Here is a 22,532-nt window from a genome sequence, read left to right on the forward strand (position 1 = left end):
CAGGTCTGTGAATCGCCAGGTTTACACACTTCACCGCACTCACCATAGCACATACCCTCCCCAATGTCCATAATAACCCCACCCCCGCTCTCCCAACCCCCCTCCCCCCAGCAACCCTCAGTTTGTTTTGTGAGATTAAGAGTCACTTATGGTTTATCTCCCTCCCAATCCCATCTTGCTTCATATGATTATTTCTGAATGAGTTAGTAACTTACGCATTTAAAGATACTAACTAAATATGTGATACACATTTGCCTCTATGCTAGATATTCAGGATGCAGAGTATGTTCTCTATGGACTAATCTTTGCTGGACTATGACCAAGGCACTTGAGCTCCCTGAACTTTATAACTCCTCAGTCTGTAGAACAGATTAATGCATACATACACCCTACGTTCCTCACAAATTCAAGTTCTTAGAATTCAGATCCTAACCTGACAGATAACACTCTAAATAAAGAACTTCCACTTCTAAAATACATCTCCCTTCTTTTCAGGGGCTGTTCTGTGTGGAGGGTAGGGGTGAGGAGGGGAAAAAAATCTCTATTTAATGTAGCTCAAATGTAGCTTTTCCTGCTCTTTTCCCGACTATCACTCTTCGGTTTTGTATTGCTCTATTAATATTTTTCCTTTTTTAAAAAACTTATTTATCTATCTTAGAAAGACAGAGAGTGGGGGGAGGGGCAGGAGGAGAGAATCCCAAGCAGACATCCCACCCCCAACACACAACAGCTGAGCTGGGAGCCTGATACTGGGCTTGATCTCACGATCCTGACTGTGCCACCCAGGTGCCCCAGTATTCTTCTTTTAACTTCTAAAGACTTTTTTCAACCCACAAAAATAGGAAGGAAAAAGAAAGGGAACAATATTTTGGTGAGAACTAACTCAGTTGTGGTTTTCTGGGAGTTAGTAGTGAGTTAAGTGTTTTCGATTACAACACTGTTCTCACAGGCACATGCTGATTAACAACTTTATGTATGCAGAAATGGTGATACTTTTATTTGTATTTTTTCCACAGAGGCTTCTTAAGTCGGGAGGTCACTGCTATTTTCCACAAATTAAAAAAAAAAAAGAATGTTTATATTTAAAACCCACATTTTTCTTTCAGGACCATTTCTTCAACTTGGTGTTTACGGGAGGAAGTTAAGAAAAGAAAGATAAGAAATGTGTGTGGAGGTGTGAATAAAGCAATTCTGAAATTCTCAGTGGATCAGTTCTGTTTTCTGACACTATATTTTTGCTTGGTTTTTACAAAGGTAGATCACTGAACTTAGTCGCCACATGCATAGATCATGCCACAGGAGCAGCTTCTGTGAAGTTCAGTGAGACATGCACCACACCCAGTGACCAACAGTGTTGTATTTGTTCAGTATGCCTGAAGAAGTGACTTATACTACTCTCAAATTTCCAAATGCTTCCCAGGTGAAGACATCCCAGGAGAGCTACAGTCTCAAGAGAGCAGGTAAGAGCCTCCATGTAGGATCAGACATACCAGAAAAGAGAGCTATTTAACTACACTGGTGAGTTCTCCTCGCCTTCAATTCAAGGTTGATGATTTTGATGACAGAGCTCCAGTCCATAGGGAAATTGCTATGCCAGAGCTTAGTGTTGTCTATCTTATTTTGCTTGTAAAATCATAGTTTGTGGAAAACAAAACAAAACAAAACAAACACGGTGGTTTAAGCCTCTGGAAATCCAGATCTCTGGTGTCACGAAAATAACATTTCTTATGTTTTTAGACATTTCGGATGATCTCACATACAAGCTATTATGGGAAGAAAAAACAGTAATAGTATGAACATAAATATCTAGGATTTTTATTTAACTGCTGAAAGATATAATATAGACATATGCTATGAGATTTAAAGGACCCTGGGATCCTAGTCAGTCATGGTGTGCTAAACATTTGCTTCTTTCTGTGAAGGAGCAAGACTGAAGGTGTCTTATCTCTATATAATATCATTCCAGGCCATATAATTCCAGTCTGTTTTATCCAGGAATTCAATTCCTAGAAAGTTATAAGTAACAGTGAAACAGTAAGAAGATGATTTGGGGGAACATCAAAATTGTATTTATTGAAATTTTTGTATTGCTATAGGATACATGGTTTCTTGTGCCATCCCTGGGATTATGTTTTGTTATTTATATTTTATTATTTATATTATTTTTATTCCCTTGTATTTGTTTTCAGTCTTTTTGATCTTACTATAAAATTATATCATCTATCTATATATATGTACACACATATGTATGTATGTGTATGTATGGAATACATACAATACATATGGAATGTACACATACATATATGTACACATACATATGGAATTTTTTTAAAAGATTTTATTTATGTATTTGACAGAGATCACAAGTAGGCAGAGAGGCAGGCAGAGAGAGAGGGGGAAGCAGGCTCCCCACTGAGCAGAGAGCCTGATGTGGGCCTGGATCCCAGGACCCTGAGATCATGACCTGAGCTGAAGGCAGAGGCTTACCCCACTGAGCCACTCAGGTGCCCCAACATATGGAATTTTTACTTTATAAATTTACCCCAAAGTATTTTATATTCAAATGAGGAAGAAAAATCACTTCTAGTAACATGTCTCTGGTTATATAATTTGAAGCATCAGGTTAGTGGATAATGTTTTAGGGACCAGTTCCCCTAAATAGGGTCTTCTTCTCTGTGTCTACAATATTGACAAAGGCATTGTATGTACTGGGGAGAAGTATTACATACTTGCCATCCATGGGCAACTGACTTAGAGTGCTTATAAACTGGAAGATCCAATTTACATTTTGTTATATATTCTCTAATACATGTTTCCTTATAAGACAATTTAATCTTTTTTATACAGTAGGGTAGGTTGTTTGAATTTTATTTTAGTAAAAGATCACACAGTGTTTGTCAATTATAATTAATTAATTAACTTATGAGAGAGGGAGGTGAGAGAGAAAGCATGTGAGTATGGAGGTGGAGGGGAAAGGGAGAGAGAGAATCTTAAGTAAGCTCTGTGCCCAGCAAAGAGCCCCACAGGGGGACTGATCTCACCATCCTGAGATCATGACCTCAGTCGAAATCAAGAGTCCAACACTTAACCAACTGACCCACCCAGGTGCCCCAGGGTTTGTCTATTTAAAATATCTACCATCAGAATCAGCATCAGACCAGGAACACTGGTATTATCTAGATAGAAAGTAAAGAATAGAGAAAACTGACCTTTTTTTTAAAACACTTTTTTTTTTTTTTAAAGACAATCATGAAGTTCCTGAAATGGAAATGGATGGTGAAACTGAAAATAAAGCAGGGGGAGTTGAGAGCATACCTGAGATGGCAGAGAGCAGAGCTGTGGCAGGTAAACCCTATGTGAATAAATGTAGCCACTGGAGAAAGTTAAGAAGAGCATTTGGGAGACACCAGAACATAACAATTAGAGATTATTTTTAAAGATAAAGATGGAAAACTTTTGAGAAGGGAAATAAGGAGGATAAACAAAAGGTGATGAAAAGTCATATCCTTTACTTATGGGAAAACATCTTCTTTTTATTTTCTTCATCCATCCCCAGTGTTTTTGTCTTTTTCTAGATTTTTCCTATTTTACAGTATTATTTCCTTCCACTTTCCTTTTCTTTATTAAAGATTTATCTATTTTGGAAAGAGAGAGAGAGAGAAATGTGGGGCAGAGGGAGAGGGAGAGAGAAACATCAGCAGACTCCATGCTGAAAGTGGAGCCCAGTACGGGCCTTGATCTCAGGCCCCTCAGATTACTACCTGAGGCAAAATGAAGAGTAGGTTGCTTAATCGTCTGTATCACGTAGGGGCTCCGTATTTCCTCCCATTTTTCATCATTTCATCCCTCTGTTCAATTTCATGGATGGTTTTCTTTTCTTTTCTTTTCTTTTTTTAAAATATTCTTTATTTGTCAGAGAGAGAGAGAGAGAGATTATGAGCAGGGAGAAAAGGTAGAGGGATAAACAGACTCCCCAGTGAGCAGGGACCTTCCCTCCTTACAACCCTGCAATGTGGGACTCGATCCCAGGATGCTGGGATTATGACCTGATCCAAAGGCAGACGCTTAACCAACTAAGCCACCCAGTTACCCTCATGGATGATTTTTTTAAATTATATTTTAATTTACGTAGTACAAACATGTTCCTTGTATCATTTCATTTTCAATGAAATCTTTTTTCCCCCCTCAAGTCTTCTAATATAACATTCCAGTTTCAGACATAGATACAAAATTGTATCTTACTTTTGAAAAATTTCATTTCAAGTCAACTTTATTGAAGTACAATTTAAATACAAAAGAATATACCCTTAACCTTAAGTGTATAGTTTATTGTACTTAACAAATATAAACCTCTGTAACCAAAATCAAGATACACAATATTTTTGTCACCCCAAAAAGTATTTTGTGTCTTTTAATCAAAAGGACAGTACCTGCTTTCTCTAACCACCTCTCTCTTTCAACCTTCACTCCCTGTTTTTGCATAATGTTTTATCCTTTGGAAAGAATAAGGCTATGATGTAGTAAATATTATCAGGTTTCCTGTGTGTCTGTTGTTACAAATGTATTTGGGGATATTGGATGCATTCATTTTCTATAATAAAATTTCTTAATCAGTGTTTCCAAAAAGTAAAAACAAAATACAAAAAAATTTCCCCTCTAAGTTATCCCCACCACCAATTTTAGACTGAGGTAATCACTGATCTACTTTCTGTCACCCTACATTATTCTGTCTGCTTTCAGATCTTATATAAATGGATTCAAATAACATGCAGTCTTCTATGACTGGCTTCTTTGATTGAGCATAATGTTATTAAGATTAATTCATATTGTATGTTTTCAATAGTTATTTCCTTTTCATTGCTGAATAATATTCCATAGTATGAATACACAAAATGTTTACGCATTCATTTGTGGATGGACATTTCAGTGGCTTCCAGATTGGGACTAGTGTAAATAAATCTGCTATGATGTACAAGTCTTTGTGTAGACATATTTTTTAAAAATCTTATTGGGTCGGGGTGCTTGGATGGCTCGGTTGAATGTCCAACTCCTTATCTGAGCTCAGGTCTTGGTTTCAGGGTTGTGTGGAACCTACTTTAAAATAAAAAATCTTTTTTTTTTTGTTTTAAAGATTTTATTTATTTATTTGACATAGAAAGTGAGATCGCAAGGAGGTAGAGGCAGGCAGAGAGAGGGGGGAAGCAGGTTCCCTGCTAGGCAGAAAGCCCAATTTGGGGCTTGATCGTAGGACCCTGAGATCATTACCTGAGCCAAAGGCAGAGGCTTAACCCATTGAGCCACCCAGGCATCCCTAAAATAAAAAATAAAAAAAAAATCTTATCAGGTAAATACATAGGAGTAGAATTCTGGGTTAGATGGGTATATTTACTTTACAAGAAACTGTGAAAATTATTTTCCATTTTTACATTTCCAGTAGAAATGTAAAAGATCTTAGTTTATTTACAGAACTTTTTAAGTGTTCTCACTATGTTATCTCTGCTTTCATTTTGTCTTTTTTTTCCTCAGTCTTTTTTTTTTTTTTTCTCAGTCTTTCATGTTGGCAGCTTTCTTCGAATATCTGGTGATATTTGGTTGCCTGTAATCATTTAAGAGTGAGATGCCAAAGGCACCTGGGTGGCTTAGTCGGTTAAACATCTGCCTTCGGCTCAGGTCATGATCTCAGGGTCCAGGGATAGAGCCCCATATTGGGGTCCACGTTCAGCAGGGAGCCTGTTTTTCCCTCTTCCACTCCCCCTACTTGTGCTCTCTCTCTCTGTCAAATAAATAAATAAATAATTTTTTAAAAAAAGAGTGTGATGCCAAATTAATTGAGAGGGGTCTCATTTTTATATGAGGGTATATGTGTAGCCTTCATGTACTTGGGTGATTCTCTGAGAAACCCAATTGTCAATATTTGTATGTGTTTGTTTGTTTGAATTTCCCCTTTTAGGTCAGTTAGTTGCTCTGGAGAGGATTCCTCCAATACTCTGCCCCAGACAGTTTTCTCTCAGAATGACTATGAGAGGGTATTAAGGGAAACCTCAGTTTCCACTTGTTGTAGGAAAAAGAAAAGAAAGAAAGAAAGAAAGAAAGAAAGAAAGAAAGAAATTTCTTCTCTACCATGAGTTTTTTCCCTGCGATTTCTCCTTTACTATTCACACAGAACAGTTCATTTTTGATACTTCTGTCATCAAATGCATGGACATTTTTCCCACATCAAGCAATTCTCTGTGACAGCAGCTGCCATTTCCTACAATTCAGCTCAGTTCTATTACTATCTACCTGGAGATAGTGTCAAGTTCTATAGGGTAAAGTCTCAGTCTCAAAAGACTGCTCCCACCCTACTTATTTTTTTAAATATTTTATTTTATTTATTTGACAGACAGAGATCACAAGTAGGCAGAGAGGCAGGCAGAGAGGGTGGGGGGGGGAAGCAGGCTCCCCGCTGAGCAGAGAGCCTGTCGGGGGCTCAATCCCAGGACCCCGGGATTATGGAACCAAGCCAAAGGAGGCCTCAACCTACTGAGCCACCCAGGCGCCCCACCCCCTATTTAAAATGACAATTGCAAGAAGTATGTCCCCAGATTACCCACAACTTCATTTAGATTTGGCTATAAAACAGAGTTTCCCATAATCCCCTCTTGGGGTACACTTAATTTGCCCCAGCAGGTCATAAAACTCAGAGAACCATTTAACATTTACCACTTTATTAAAGAATATGATAAAGGATAGAGATAAGCAGCCAGATAAAGGATACATAAGGTGAGATTTGGGAGGGTCCTAAGCAGGGGTGGGTCACCCTCCTGATACTATGTTCACCAGCCTGGAAGCTCTCTGAACCTCATACTTTTGGGATTTTTATGGCAGTTTCCTTACATAGGCATGATTGATGGAGTTAATGATTCCATTTTCAGACTTTTTCCCTGCTCAAGAGAAGCAGGGGTGGGTGGGGTGAAAATTCCAAGCTTCTTGTCATGGCTTGGTCTTTCTCGTGACCACCTCTCACCCAGGAGCCCATCCACATGCCCACTCAGACTCACTTCATTAGAATAAAAGATGCTCCTGGGGCACCTGGGTGGCTCAGTTGGTGCAGTGTCAGACTCTTGGTTTCAGCTCAGGTCATGATTTCAGGGTCCTAGAATCAAGCTCCTTCCCAGGATCCTCCCTCAGTGGGGAGTCTGCTTAAAGATTCTCTCTCTCTACCCCTCCCACCACTCGTGTGTGCATTCTCTTTCTCTCTCTCATAAATAACTAAATCTAAAAAAAAAAATAATAAGAGCAAAGATGCTCCTTATCACTTAGGATTGTATAAGGGTTTAGGATCCTTGTGTGAGGAGCAGGGTTAAAGATCAAATATTAGAAGAAGAGATGCTCCTAGTGTTCTTACCACTTAAGAAAATATCAAGGTTTTAGAAGCTCTGTGACAGGAAGCAGAACAGATAGATAGTCATATAGATACAGATACAGTATAGATATATATCCTATTATCTCACAGTGGGTAACTCATTGTATGAAATGGGGGGGAAAATATGGGTTTAGGAGTCTACCTGAATCATATGTAAATTTTCAGGTACTTTCTCAGTTTTCAGGCTTCCCCACATCTCCACTTGAGATGATAAAGTAGGAGGTTATCACCAACTTACAGAACTTTTGAGTTTTTTTTAAATTTTCATTTATTTATTTGAGAGACAGAATATTTGTGTTGGTTAACTGAGCATAATAAAAAACAAATGAAATAAGTGAAACATTAAAAAAAGATTTTATTTATTTATTCAAGAGACAGAGCGAGCAAGTGCAAGAGAGAGAGTGTGCAAGCAGGGGAAGAGGGAGAGAGAGAAACAGACTCCACACGGAGCAAGAGCCCAATGCAGGACTTGATCCCAGGACCCTAAGATCATGACCTGAGCTGAAGGTAAATGCTTAACTAACTGAGCCACCAAAATGCAACTTTTGGGATTTTTAAATGAGAATTTTGACTTTGGTTCACTTTTCCAAGGCCCACGAAGTTACTAGCAACTTTTGTTCTCTACCTTCCAAATGCCATTTATGTTGTTTCCTTTCTCATTATTTTGAATCTATGCATTTTTTATTCTCTATTTTTATTTTATCAGAATTTTTAGGGAGAATAAAGGTAAAGGAATGAGCTATATTTCTAAGATTAATTCCGGACTGATTTTTAATCAACATTTCAGCCCAAATGCAATCTTATTCTGCCCTTCCTTCCCATTTCCTACCAGTAAGTGCCTCTCCTAAAAGAAACTAGAAGCAATAGGAAAGACATAGGAAGTATGTCTATAACAAAACTCTTATTGGGGTTCCAATGAAGAGAAGAGGTGATGACTTGTTTGCCTCTGTGTTACTTAAGAATGTGGAGATTCACAGGGAAAAGAAGAATAAGAAGAGCTTAGGAGAAGATTTAAGCCTCTTTCATCCTTGGAAAGGTCCCAGTCTCTTGAGATTATTGAACTCCATAGCAGAAATATTATACCAACCTTCTTGTGTGGTCCTACAAGGACTTGCTTGCTTATCTTTCTGGTCTCAGACCATTCATTTGCAAACTGAATAGACAGGCAAAAAAGGTCTTCTGTAATTCTAAATCAGAGAAAGTACTAGACTTTGTATCCAAGAAGACACTGGACCAAGTTTGTCCCTTTTTATGGAACATAGAGTTAATTAACAGCTTGTCACCTGGCATGCCATTGACATATAGTGGAAGAAACAACTGTGCTTTCCATTACACATAGGTGTGATGCTTCTCAAAGTATCCCAAATCTTGATCTCAAACTCGAGTAAATAAAACTAAGGGAAAACAAAAATAGCTATTGATTTTAGGGGATCCAGAGGCCAAAGGAGAAAAAACACAAAAGTCCCAAATAGGTAACTGTCAGTAAAATTGAATGCCTTAAAGGGACAGATAACCAAATTAAACAACTAGCATAATAAGATTTTTTTAAGACATTAAATTATGGAATCAAAAAATTTTTAATTGAAAACATGACTTTGACAGCAATAACTTCAGCAGATGAGTTAAAAGAAAGAGCAAAGATCATTAAGACCCGACAGGATATTCCGGAAGATCAGACAGAAGAAATTATTCAAAGTTATAAAGGTAATAAAAATCATAATAGGTTTGGATAACATATCCAAGTAATCTAATATGTAAAAAAGATTTCATAAAGAGGGAAAAGGACAGATATAAAAAAGGAAATAAATAAAGAATAATTAGATATCCTCTAGTACTGGATATATATGGAGGGGAAAAAAACTGCCATTCTCCCATCTTTAATTCAGAAAAGATATAAATCATCCATCCCAACAAAATAAAAATTTACCATGTACTCCATCTAAGAAAAATACTCAAGAAAATTTCCAGACATACAAGGAATTAATCAGACCTCAATGTAAGGGAAAATTTAGAGGTGAGTCAAAAAGTAATAGCTGATGATGGAATAAATATAATGGTAATTGTGATAATGAAAGTGCTAAATCATTTTTGCTATAAAATAGATACACTGCAAGAGAAAGTCAATAGTAGTCTAGGACAAATTTTACTAAACTGTCACGATAAAACCCAGCATTAGGAGAGAGGAGGAAAGGGAATAAAAGTACTATAAAAGTCTAGGTTGGAGAGTCTAAATTTAGCTATTCCAAAATTACAGATATTAAGAATATAATGCAAAGGAAAACATGTCCTTTTGGAAACAGCTAAAACTTTCATCCCAGGGGCACCTGGGTGGATCAGTGGGTTAAAGCCTCTGCCTTCAGCTCAGGTCATGATCCCAGGGTCCTGGGATTGAGCCCCGCATCGGGCTCTCTGCTCAGGGGGAGACTGCTTCCTCCTCTTTCTGTCTCTGCCTGTCTCTCTGCCTACTTGTCTGTCAAATAAGTAAATAAAATCTTTAAAAAAAAAAAAAACTTTCATCCCAATTTTTCATAATCAAAGGAGAAAGAATATAATAACCCATCTTAATGTAAAAATAATAAAATCACAAAAGAATTTAAGAGAATTGATAAATTTAAAAGCTTAAATCAATAAATAGGAAGGTTTTGAAGAGAAAAGTTACTCTGAGACTGGTTTTATTTTAAAAAAACCTAATAGCCAAATTAAGGAAAAATGGAGAAAGCAAAGGTATCAGATATCAAGCTAGGGACACCTGGTTGGCTCGGTTGGTTAAGCATCTGACTCTTGGTTTCAGCTCAGATTGTGATCTCAGGGTCCTAGGTTCAAGTCCCATGTTGGGCTCCCACTCAGTGGGGAGTCTGCTTGTGATTCTTTCTCTCTCTGTCTCCTTTTCCCCATGTTATCTTTCTACTCTAAAATAATAAATAAATCTTTTTAAAAAAGGAATATGTTTAAATAAGTAACTAAAATGGGAGAGAATAGGGGAGGCTGGGTGGCTCAGTGGGTTAAGGCCTCTGTCTTTGGCTCAGGTCATGATCCCAGGACCCTGGGATCTAGCCCCACATCAGGCCCTTTGTTCAGCAGGGAGCCTGATCCCACCCACCCCCCACCGCCTGCAACCCTGTTTACTTGTGATGTCTGTCAAATAAATAAATAAAATCTTAAAAAAAAAATGGAGCACACCCCAGAAATCTCATATCCACTTCCGCTCATTTAATAAATAAATAAATAAATAAATAAATAAATAAAATGGGAGGGAATAAATATGTGTAATGCTCCAACCTCTGTAACTTCATGGCAATAAATTTGATAGTCTAAAGGAAGTAGATGATTTCCTAATAATACATTAAAGAGAAAACCTGAAAGGGCAATCATCAGAATGGATTATAAATCATATTAAATAATAGATATCAATATTAGCATAGAAAAATTAGGAAAGAACAACCATCAGGTGGCCAACACTGATTTCCTGGAGATGGGGAGGATGAGGAAACGGCAAGATGGGGAAGGTGGGAGGGGAAAAAACAATGCTAAAAGATGAACAAGAGAGTGTCAATGAAAGTATCCAAAATATGTCCTATGATCACATTTACTTAGAATTATGTGTTTTCAGTGTTAATTGTGAATGTAAAGATGTATTTAATGAGGACTTTGCTTGATTTTGCAAGCAATTATTTTCATTAAGAACATTCCAATAGTCCTATACATAAGGGGCAGGTGTGTTGGACAGGGTTATGGAAAAAGGAAACAACATAAAACGTGTTGCTTCATGTCTTTTTCTAAATTGGTGCTTCTTCACAGGACATAGCACTCAGTCAAAAGTGTGGTGCACTGTTGCTTTCATTTCGTTGACTGTGAACCTGGTGGTGCTGGCTGGACTGGGGACACTGGGCCTGAGGTGTAAGTTTCCACTTTTCTCTGAGCCTATGGATTGGTTTTATCAGGCACATTGCAAATAAATCCAAGTCCCAAGACATATCCATATAATATTTCCAGATTAGTAGAGGAGAAAATATGTGTCATTACTGTAGGACCATATCATATTCATCATTGTCTTAAGGATATTTTAATGACAAATTCCTTCAGTGACAACTAAGGCTAAAGATTGTAATGTAAACCCATTTTTCTAGAAATTATGAAATCAATACAACAAAAATACAATTAATTATGGACTGAGAGTTTGCATGATGATTTCATATGTCTAAAGCAAATTCCCCATTCTTCATGCATTTTCTTCTTGTCTAATTCATTCTAATTGCAAACATACTTCAAAATGGCATTATCATACTTGATGTTTTCTCTAATTCCTCCATTAATAACCAGTTATTTTGTCCTAGGAATCACACCAATTTCAGGTGAGTATGAGCTGGTTTCATGGGGCTGTCTTTTGAAAGATAATTTCTCCCAGATGATTATTTTTTTCCTAAAACTTCTATAACTGTTCTTGACAATAGCACAATAATTGGTGGGCAGGGTTTTTTTCCTCCAATATAATGCAGGCTTCATAAAAGCACAGACTATGGCTTATTCATCCTTGGTATTCTTTGACTGAATGAATGTATTAAATGAATAAATGAGTGAATTCAGGAACAAATAGGTGAATAAAAAGAAATGAGTAGGCTTTTGAATATCAAAGCTGAAGTATCTTTATAAGAAAAGGAAAACTCCCAATCCACCCTTATTAGCAATTTGTTCCACAAATAAGAAAAAAAGGAATCACAAGTGCTTAAAAATATATTTTCTCAATAAAGATAAAATGCATATAAATTGCCAAAACTTCAAAATACAGAGAAAGAGAGGAAACTAAAAGCAATTGGTATCTGTCAACAGGAGTTAAAGGCTATTAAAATATAAAAACAGCATTAATATCTCTGGAGTCATAGAGTAGATATCATTTATATTTTATTTTTAATAATATTTTATTTAATAATTTAATAATTTAAATACTCTTATAACATTATATTACTTATCATTTTTGAGTACTAATGTTTTCCCAAGCTCTTCACATATAAATTATGGCTATATCTGTCCAAGAAACTCAAATTGCAACACATAGGGTCATGATCTCATTCAGTCTTTACCCAAATCATGTCCTATAATCATGTTTACACTCAATTTCCAGGTCAGAGAACCCAGAATACTTCTCCAATTCCGTATGGTCTGTAAGTGATCAGGGGGAGTATTTGATTATACATCTATCATTTCATTTTATACTTTATGGTTTTTATTTTATTTTTAATTAATTATTTTTATTAACATATAATGTATTATTTGTCCCAGGGGTACAGGTCCATGAATCATCAGGCTTACACATTTCCTCCCCAATGTCCATAACCCAACCACACTTTCCCTACCTCCACACCCCCGGGCAACCCTCAGCTTGTTTTATGAGATTAAGAGCTTATGATTTGTCTCCCTCTCAATCCCATCTTGTCTCATTTTTTTCCTTCCCTACCCTCCAAGCCCCCACCCTGCATCTCAAATTCCTCATATCAGGGAGATGATATGACAATTGTCTTTCTCTGATTGACCCATTTCGCTCAGCATAATACCTTCTAGTTCCATCCACGTCATTACAAATGGCAAGATTTCATTTTTTTGATGGCTGCATGGTATTCCATTTATACTTTATGGTTTTAATGGCCCTTTGCCTTATGTCTTTATGTTTCTCTGCTTTGCTACATTGGTTGTGTCTTCTATTCTTCTACTGCATTTCCCAGGCCCTATAATGATTTTTTTCTTTAAATATCAGTTACTTATTTGATAATTAAAAGAATCTTTTAAGAACTCCATATTTTGGGAGCATCTCTTCTCAACCCTGGATGCTAGTGGGTGATTCTGTTCCCCCTTCTCTTCCCTCCTACAACAGTGAGTACAAAGGCATTCTGAGGAAATAGAAGGAATATTATAATTGTTAACTTTTCTTGAGCACCCATCCTTTGTGACTTTATCTAATTTAATCCTCATAAAACTTAAATTAAAAAATAAATATTTTATTAAGTTGCAGGGTTCTCAGGTAAACTAACATCAGCCTATTTAAAAAAACCAAAATATGTTTTAACAATCCACAAAATAAAGCAGTTATGAAGTTTTCTGAGTCTCCTGATGTTCTTAGAGATATGATCCCCATGTTCTGTTTTTTTTTTTTTAATCCCGAGGCTGCCATTTACCAATTGCCCATCCTTAAATTATGGTTATATCTGTCCAAGAAACTCAAAAATTACAACACATAGGCTCACCAGTATGTTATAGTACCTCCTAACTTCACAGGTGTGAATTTTCTATAAACTAACTACTGAACTGCATCATCTTTTATTTTGAGATCCCTGCTTCACATGGACGTTTCTTGTTTTTTTTTTTTTTTTAATTTTTAAACATTTTGGGACATTTTCTTCAACAAGGAACTAGTTCTCTATTCTGTAACATATCTTTTTATTTCAAATAAATTTCAATCTTAGAAGTACATACAGTTAGTATTTTATACATATATAAGTTTCATTTTAATATGAGTATTCCATTAAATTATTAAGTAATAATTGTGATAATATAATTTATTGGAAAACTTTGACTATTTTAAAGTCATTAATCTCCTGATATCAATTATAGATTATTGGAAACTCATTTTCAACAACAGAAAAACAAATGATATTGAACAAAGCAAAATACAACAGTTGGAAGAAAATTTAACGCTATGCATGAATATGTGTAATAATATCTCAAATGAGCTTATCAGTTTTGAAAATATGACACAAAACACATTAAAAGAGCTGACAAACTTTACCTCAGAATACTGTGAAGAGTTAATGAAGAAGGAAAAAGGTGAGTGAAATGGTCTCTTATTTCATCTAGTCTCATCCCTGACCAGTTTCTTCATTTTTTCCTAGACATTTTACTGGGTTTGAAATCTTGAAATATATCTGAAATAAAGAAAACATGGAAATACAGTAATAATTTACAAATTCTTGTATTAAGCACTTTTTCTTTTTTGACTGAGTTTCTTCATGTTATGTTTTAATATTATTTTATCAAACTAATCTCTCTCTCTTTTTTCCTCTTTCTTTCCTCAGTTAGATTCAGTTTTTTTTTTTCCAGTAGTCCAAAATTCATTGTTTATGCACCACACCCAGTGCTCCATGTAATACGTGCCCTCCATAATACCCATCACCAGGCTCACTCAACCCCCCACTCCCCTCCCCTCCAAAACCCTCAGTTTGTTTCTCAGTCCACAGTCTCTCATGGTTTGTCTCCCCCTCCGATTTCCCCCAACCCACTTCTCCTCTCCATCTACAATGTCTTCCGTGTTATTCCTTATTCTCCACAAGTAAGTGAAAGCATATGATAATTGACTCTCTCTGACTTATTTCACTCAGCATAATCTCTTCCAGTCCCCTTCCATGTTGATACAAAAGTTGGGTATTTATCCTTTCTGATGGAAGCATAATACTCCATTGTATGTATGGACCTTATCTTCTTTATCCATTCGACCACTGAAGGGCATCTTGGTTCTTTCCACAGTTTGACAACTGTGGCCATTGCTGCTGTGAACATTGGGGTGCATATGGCCCTTCTTTTCACTCCATCTGTATCTTTGGGGTAAATACCCAGTGGTGCAATTGCAGGGTCATAGGGTAGCTCTCTCTATTTTTAATTTCCTAAGGAATCTCCACACTGTTTTCCAAAGTGGCTGCACCAACTTGCATTCCCACCAACAGTGTAAGAGTGTTTTCCTTTCTCCACATCCTCTCCAACACTTGTTGTTCATCATCATTAGCCATTAAGGAGATTCAAATCAAAACCACATTGAGATACCACCTTACATCAGTTTGTTTTTTAATTCCTTCTTTCTTTCTTCTTTTACACTCACATTTTACACTCTTATTTTAATGAAGTTCATCTATAATGGAGTTTTGCTGAGTATGTGGAAGATAAATGTTCTGTCTTCTTGCATGTCTGAAAAGGTCTTTATTTTGGCTAGGTATAAATTCAAAGGTTAAAAATTAATTTCTTAGCAAGTATTGAGAGTTCTCTCACTGTTTCTAGCAAACAATGTTGTGAAGAAGTCTGTTTCCAGGGTGATTTCATCCCATAAAAATGATCTGACTTTAGCTTTTTTTTTTTTTTTTAAGATTTTTTTTTTATTGGGGCACCTGGGTGGCTCAATGGGTTAAAGCCTCTGCCTTCAGCTCAGGCCATGATCCTGGGTCATCAAGCCTCACATCGGGCTCTCTGCTGAGCAAAGAGCCTGCTTCCCCATCTCTCTTTGCCTGCCCCTCTGCCTACTTGTGATCTCTGTCTGTCAAATAAATAAATAAACTCTTTTAAAAATATATGTTTTTTATTTATTTGAGAGAGAGAGAAAAGAGAGAGCACAAAGGAGGTGGGGAGGGGCAGAGGGAGAGGGAAAAGTAGAATCGCCACTAAGCAGGAAGCCCAACAAGGGGCTCCATCCCAGGACCCTGGGATGATGACCTGAGCAGAAGGCAGATATTTAATGAACTGAGGCACCCAGGACACTGGACTTCAGCTTTTAAAATATTTTATTCATTTGTGGGAGCTGAAATATTAGGATATTCTGGGTATAAGTGCTTTTTAATTGCTGTGCACTCTGTAGCCTTGCCAGTCTGAAAGTTTATGTTTTTCAATTTTAGGAAAAATACACTCTCTTACTTCTGAGTTCTATTTCCTGTTCTTTCCATGACTTCCCTTCAAATGTTAAAATTTGCAGATTGTCTCTTTTCTTTGTATTTTCTTTTTTTTTAAAGATTCCTTTTTGAATTTTCCTACTGATTATTATTTCAACAATCATATTTTTAATCTGATAAAACCTTACATGATTCTTGAGAGTGTTTGTAGCATCCTGTTCTTACTATATATATATATATATGTATATATATATATATACATATATATATATATATATATATATATATATATATAATATCTTTTGGAGTCCTATAAGTATAGTAATTAGAAGGGTATTTTAAAATATCACTCTCCTCTTTCCTAAATTCATTTTTGAGGATGAAGGGGGAGTTTTTTCCTTTCCTTTCTATCTCTTTCTTCTTCTTTTTAAAATATTTTTCTTAAAAATTCTCTTTCATGCAAGGGTGCTCTTATATACACTATGATCCTTACTAAAAGAATAGATGTTGTGGGTTGGTTCCATTGTTATTCAAAGAGATAGTTTTTTTCATTAGATTTCTTTGAAAGCGACAAATCTATCTGGATAGTTTAAGGGTAGAAGACCAAGATGGAGTGTATGAACATGCAACTTTCCTTTTCAAATGAGACTGGATATAAATGATAATCACAACAATCACAGTGGAAACCTAGGCTTTGCCAGACAGTTCATCCAATTTCTTCAGAGAAGAACCATGTCCTTTCCCCTCCCCCAAATCCTATAGCTTCTCAGTCATTTTTCTTCCCTCTTTTCTTCACTTTTTCCTTTCTTATCTTCTTTCATAAGAAAGAAAGAGATAGGAGGAGAGAGAGAAAAGAAAGAAAGAAAGAAAAATAGAAAGATGAAAGAAAGAAAGAAAGAAAGAAAGAAAGAAAGAAAGAAAGTCACTTCACACTACGTGTGAACACTTGGGAGACCTTCAAGAATATTAAGTCTTATGCATAACAATAATAACTATCCCTTGCCTTAAGTAACTCATGGCATGATAGAAGAAGCAGACAAGTAAACAGAAAATTACAATTCAGTGTAATGAGTGCTCATAAACATAAATATGTAATGCAAGAAACAATAGTTGAAAGAAAGAGTTGAGATTGGGTAGGGGTATAATATTCAATGCTGGGACTGGAAGCATATTGTAATAAAATTGGTGAGGGGTAGCATGGGGTATTCAGAAATTTCAAGGTATTCAAAATGAATGGCTGACAGAAACCTGAACAAACTAGTAGACAAGATTGGAGTGTCACTAATGTTCCCTAGATAATGGGGAGGGTTTGAATTTTTCCCTACAAAAAAAAATTAGACCACTTAAAGCAGAGTCTGATAGAAAAACCAAATCACTGGAAACAGGGTGGTGCTAAGGTTTCTGTAAAAAAAAAATATATATATACATACAGACTAGAGATGGACTACAGTCTTGCTGTAGGAATCCAAACGTTGTAGTTTTCTTTGAGTGCTTTTAGTAAGCCCTTCATCACTTTTCTTCCTCTTTATGATTTTCCTTCTTTCTTCAGATTATTCTAGATCCAAATCCCATACCATTTCAGATCCCATTCTCTTCCTTCTCTCATATTATAAGCAGTCATCTCACTCAATATGTAACTTTGGTTAATCATTTCAATAGGCAATGCAAAGGGTTGTAAATTCTGATACATATGCTAATTCATAGTATATCTGTACATACATATTATGCTTATGTGTGTATCAGAATCATATCTTTATAAACTTTCCTCATGTGTTTTTCAGATGTTCAATTTCACTCATGTTTGGAATCATGGATGTGGTATGGAAATGGAAGCCAAGATCATGCCCAGATGAATATGGACAATAAGAAAAATTGCAATAATACCCAGGTCTGTGTTATGATCTACAGAAAGTTTTTGGTATTGTTAAGATATAGGTCAGGAGAATTGGGATAACAACCTTAGTCCTTGGCTATTCCTAATAAATGGCCTCCAAGCCCTTTACCTTTTGAGCAGTTATTGGGGAATTCCACTATCACAGGTTCAAATGCCAAGTATATACAATTATTACACTGATCAATCCATGAGACCTGTCACAAAACATAAGTTATGGAACTTTATTTTCTCGGGATTTCTTATTCCCTGTGTGTTCTGGTTCTTGTAGAATCAGAAAGGAGAGAGCAACGATTTATTCCAGGTGAGAGGCATATTTTAATTGGCCATTGATACAAATTAAATCATGGGGTTCTCTTCTCCCTTAGAGTTGTCCTGTGATGAAAAATTATACTCTCAGTCATAATGTACGTGGCACAATCCTGCATATAACTTCTTATCGTCACACATCACTACCCTAATTAATGTTATTAGTTAAAATACAAAGAAACAAATCAGGTAAACTTACTGCAATGCTCATGATTATTTTGTTGTTGTTTTTCTTAATATTTGAGTGTAGAAAAAAAATTTCCAAATGTAGAATGCTAAAACCCTTACAATCCAGCACAGTATGTTTGTTTAATATATATATAGCATGCTCCAACCAACCAGATTTTATCATCAACATTTCTTGAATGTGGTTCATGCCTCTGTGATTTTTTCCCTTTATAGTTTTGTTACCTGAGTTATTCTGTCCCTTTCGAACTCAACTAATCCAATTCACTTCTCAAGTTTCAGCCTCATTGCTTCTTTAAAATTTTGCTTCTAAACAAGCTCAATTAATGTCTTTCTCTTTCATATTCCCCACAGCATTACATTTTTAGTTAACAGCTATGAGTGCATCTGTTTTGTTAAGAGTTTTAACTCCCTGAAGGTAGAAAACATGTCTTTCCCCTTATTGTATATCCACTTATGATACTGGAAACACCTTAAGTTTGGCTGAAGTACCAGTATTCTTCAATATCTTGATTTTTTAAAAATTGTTTTTCTTTTCTGTAGGCAAAGAGCATACTTAGAATGTCATAGAAGAGATTTTTCATTATTTTAGTGTATTATTTTGCTAATTTACATTTTTAAGAAAAGAGACATCTGAATCAAGAGAAACAGTTAACAGTTAAGGAATTAAGAAAAAATAAAGTTGTTTCATGCCACAACCTAATTGGAAGTGAGGTATGAAGGAAAAAGCAGACTATGAGAATTTTAAGTTTTTGTCTTGAAATTTTTCACAAGGAAAAACAATCATTCATATATATGGTATTTTTGTGTTTGAGACTGATATTGAGTGTAAATTTTAACAGGTCAAATTTATGGTGCTTGTGAGAATGACATGGACATAAAATGCTTTTGGGGTTGGAGCTGAATGGGAGATAACTGTATTGAAGATTTTAAAAATTTGCCCACCCATACTTTTATTAAACAGTCATTATCAAATATTTACTAATGATTACTATGTACTAATACTATGTACAAGGTGAATTTAAGCCTGGTAAGTTTTGATCGATAAAAATAAAATCTATAGATTAGATGATAAAATCCAAAATAAATTGGTAGATTAAGAAAAGAAGAAGCCAAAGGATAGAATCCTTAGTATCCACACCATAAATGGGGCAGGAAATTAGGAGAGCTATCACAAGTGTTTAAGAATAAGTGATTAAAGAAGGAAGGGGAACAAAGAAGGTGTGATACCAGGGAGCTAATGGAAAGAAGTGTTTCAAAAATAATGTAATTTGAGGTGTCTGGTAGGCTCAGTCGTTAAGCGTCTGCCTTCAGCTCAGATCATGATCCCAGGGTCCTGAGACTGAGCCCCACACTGGGCTCCCTGCTTGGCTTGAAGCCTGCTCCTCCCTCTCCTACTCCCCCTACTTGTGTTCCCTCTCTTGCTGTGTCGTTGTCTGTTAAATAAATAAATAAAATATTTAAAAAAAAAAGAATGATGTAATTAACAGTGAAAACACCTCCAAGAGGCTAAACAGTACATACAAGTAATGACAAATACTATTCATTACATGTCTGCTCTAAGTCACAAACCAAAAAAGATGCTTTATTTAGGCACAAAACAATCTGCAGTATCAGTTCCATTATATCTAAATTTCAGGTTCGGAAACTGAAGTTCATAGAGGATAAGTAAATTTCTTAAGGTCACATGAATAAGTAGCAGACCAAAGACTCAAAGCCTAGTTTGCCTATCTTCAAAGCCCAAGATACGTTTAAAAGTAAAGAGTCAGTTGACAACTAAAGAATGACCCTGTCAAGAGTATTACAAATGAAGTAATATGGGGTACATGCTGATAACATTATTATTTTAAAAAATATTTCTTAAGATTTTACTTAAGTCTACAGCATGGAGTATATACTGAGGATAAATAAAAATCCACACCCTTATAAATCTTAAAGAAGCTTATAATCTAAGGTGAATCAAGACAATAAATCAGTAATTAGCAAATTATTAAACTGCAATGATTCTATTACATATACAAAAAAAAAATGAAAAGACAGTGCTCAAAGCAGATAGTTAGAAATGGCTTGAAATCCAAAGGACAAAGAAATGATAAAATCAAATTTAAACTCCAGATTTTCTCTTAAGCATCTTGAATGTTAATGGAAGATAAGCTACCTTTGATATCTTAAGAAAAAAATTTACAGAACCAGGAAGGGTTTTCAAGACATTATTACTCACTTCAGGGCAGTGCCCAAAGAAGAGGGAAAGATTTAAAGAGTAGATTAGAAATAAGTAAATTGGAAAAGAGTGGAGGGCCTCATTGGAAAGGCTAGTCCCCAATGAATGGGAGTCCATTCACAGTCAATGCAGAACCTCTGTCAGTACAGCCAGGTGGTGTCTGGAGAAATGGGGATTTAGCTCATCTGATGGCTTCTCTTTTTGCCTATCATCTGCTCAGTGTTAGAGTGGGATGGTGTTAAGAGAAAGCTTGAGAAGAATAAAGATTTTAAAATTTTTGAGGGAAAGGGGACAAGGAAACAAGAAATGAAAGGATTATTGAATGGAATTTTGATGATACTAATCTGATTCTGTGGCACTTGAATTAGCTCTCAGTGGTACAAAGGAGCAGTAACTGATTTTGTTGTTGTTGTTGTTTATAGGTGTTCTTTAGATGTTTTCCATTACCTATCCCCTGGGTGGATCTGGATTCTCCTTTCAAGAAGACAAATTGGGAAGAAGGAAGGGTTTTAAAATTTTGCATTGTGACCTGTGAGTTAAACTGCCACTTGCTTATTGTCAATAATAAAGGAAATCTAGTTTGTTAATTTTGAAGATGTCTCTCTGACAGCCACCCTCCATATGTGGTCAAAATGTATCAAGATAGGTAAAAAATTTCTGGGAACCTTTGCCTGAAGCTCAGGCAATACTTTTTTCAGCAAAAAAATCTGTTCTATATAGAAGGAGTTCATAGAATTGAGAACATGGAAGATAGAAATTCAGAAACTATTACGCTTCCCTGTCCTTTACACACTCTTATGCTTTCCTAAGCCCCTAAGGAATGGACAGAAGTTACAAAGACAAAGTAAAATCAAGGTCAATAATAATATCTTGTGCAATATAAAATAGAATGGGAATCAGGGTAGCCATATGATTTATTGTCCAAACCTGAACACTTTGAGAATAAAAGGAATCAATATCAATAACTGCAGTACAACACCAAGCATGAATCTGAAGTGCCCTGGGCATACCCAGATTTTTCAATGGCTTCTTGGGTGAATTGTCAATGAAAGACCCAGAGGTAACTTTGGGCCATAGACAGTTGAATTCTATTAAATTCTTGCAGTAGTGTAAGAAATCACCATAGTTATTATCACTTTGGTCTTGTTTAACTAAAATAATCTGACAAGAAAATAATAAACTTTGGCAATAATAGATTAGATTCATGAGGTAACTGTTTATTTTTCAAACTAAAGCACATAATTATTTTTTTTTTCTGGTCACAGGTTTGACACTTGCTGAAAACAGTGAAGTTAAAAACATGACAATGGGACACACACCAAATACAACTCAACTCCTGGAAACAAACAACTCCTGGTTACGAAAATAACCAGAGGCCCAGAGATGGGGACAGGGTCATTCATGATGGACATCAAGGAGGGCATGTGATGTGATGAGCACTGGGTATTTTACACAAGTGATGAATCATTGAATATTATATAAAAAACTAATGATGTACTATATGTTGGCTAATTGAATTTAAATAAAAAAACAGTGAAGTATACTACATTCAAAAGAAATGAAATGATTGGAAAATTTAATACCTTTAGTAGTTATCATATTTGTGAAATAAAGTAGCTATATCAAATTTTCAATTGTAGCTAAATGCAAACATTCCTAGTTTACTGTATTAGTGTGCAAGATAAAGGTGACCATGTAAGCTGAAACTTTGAAAAATCGATCTCAGAATCCAATAGAAAATTTTTTGATTGTTTTGTGACTTTAAAAATTTTTTTGTCAAAATATTAAAAATGTCTTACTATTGGTTATAAATGTGTAGAGAAGTGGAAAAAAGTAAAATAATACTACTTAACATGTTGTAATTCCAAATATTAGAAACAT

At 35.6% G+C, this 22,532-nt stretch overlaps 2 protein-coding genes across 2 annotated transcripts in view; one reads left to right on the forward strand and one right to left on the reverse strand.

The window, feature by feature from the left end:
* The window catches only part of LOC116866193 (C-type lectin domain family 2 member F-like), a 41,515-nt gene extending 37,640 nt beyond the window's left edge, over positions 1-3,875 (reverse strand). Inside the window, exon 1 of the mRNA XM_032854958.1 lies at positions 3,762-3,875. The gene's annotated coding sequence lies outside the window, so the exon portion shown is untranslated. The remainder of the gene's footprint in view (positions 1-3,761) is intronic.
* On the forward strand, positions 1,274-22,020 carry LOC116866192 (C-type lectin domain family 12 member B-like). The gene is made up of 7 exons (XM_032854957.1): positions 1,274-1,460; positions 3,244-3,345; positions 11,204-11,302; positions 14,009-14,221; positions 17,826-17,932; positions 21,074-21,182; positions 21,917-22,020. Exons 1-7 carry the CDS (start codon positions 1,370-1,372, stop codon positions 22,018-22,020), a joined length of 825 nt encoding a protein of 274 aa, XP_032710848.1. The 5' UTR covers positions 1,274-1,369.
* Positions 22,021-22,532: the final 512 nt, after the last annotated feature.

The sequence above is a fragment of the Lontra canadensis genome, unplaced genomic scaffold (genome assembly GCF_010015895.1).
Source record: "Lontra canadensis isolate GAN:19392208 unplaced genomic scaffold, GSC_riverotter_1.0 scaffold9, whole genome shotgun sequence".
Taxonomy (NCBI): Eukaryota; Metazoa; Chordata; class Mammalia; order Carnivora; family Mustelidae; genus Lontra; species Lontra canadensis.

Excerpts from the sequence above, each read along its gene's own strand:
- LOC116866192 (XM_032854957.1), top strand. The coding sequence starts at position 1,370 with ATGCCTGAAGAAGTGACTTATACTACTCTCAAATTTCCAAATGCTTCC. Across the intron at positions 3,346-11,203 it reads AGAGAGCAGAGCTGTGGCAG|GACATAGCACTCAGTCAAAA; the intron begins GTAAACCCTATG and ends GCTTCTTCACAG. Across the intron at positions 17,933-21,073 it reads AAAATTGCAATAATACCCAG|GTGTTCTTTAGATGTTTTCC; the intron begins GTCTGTGTTATG and ends TGTTGTTTATAG.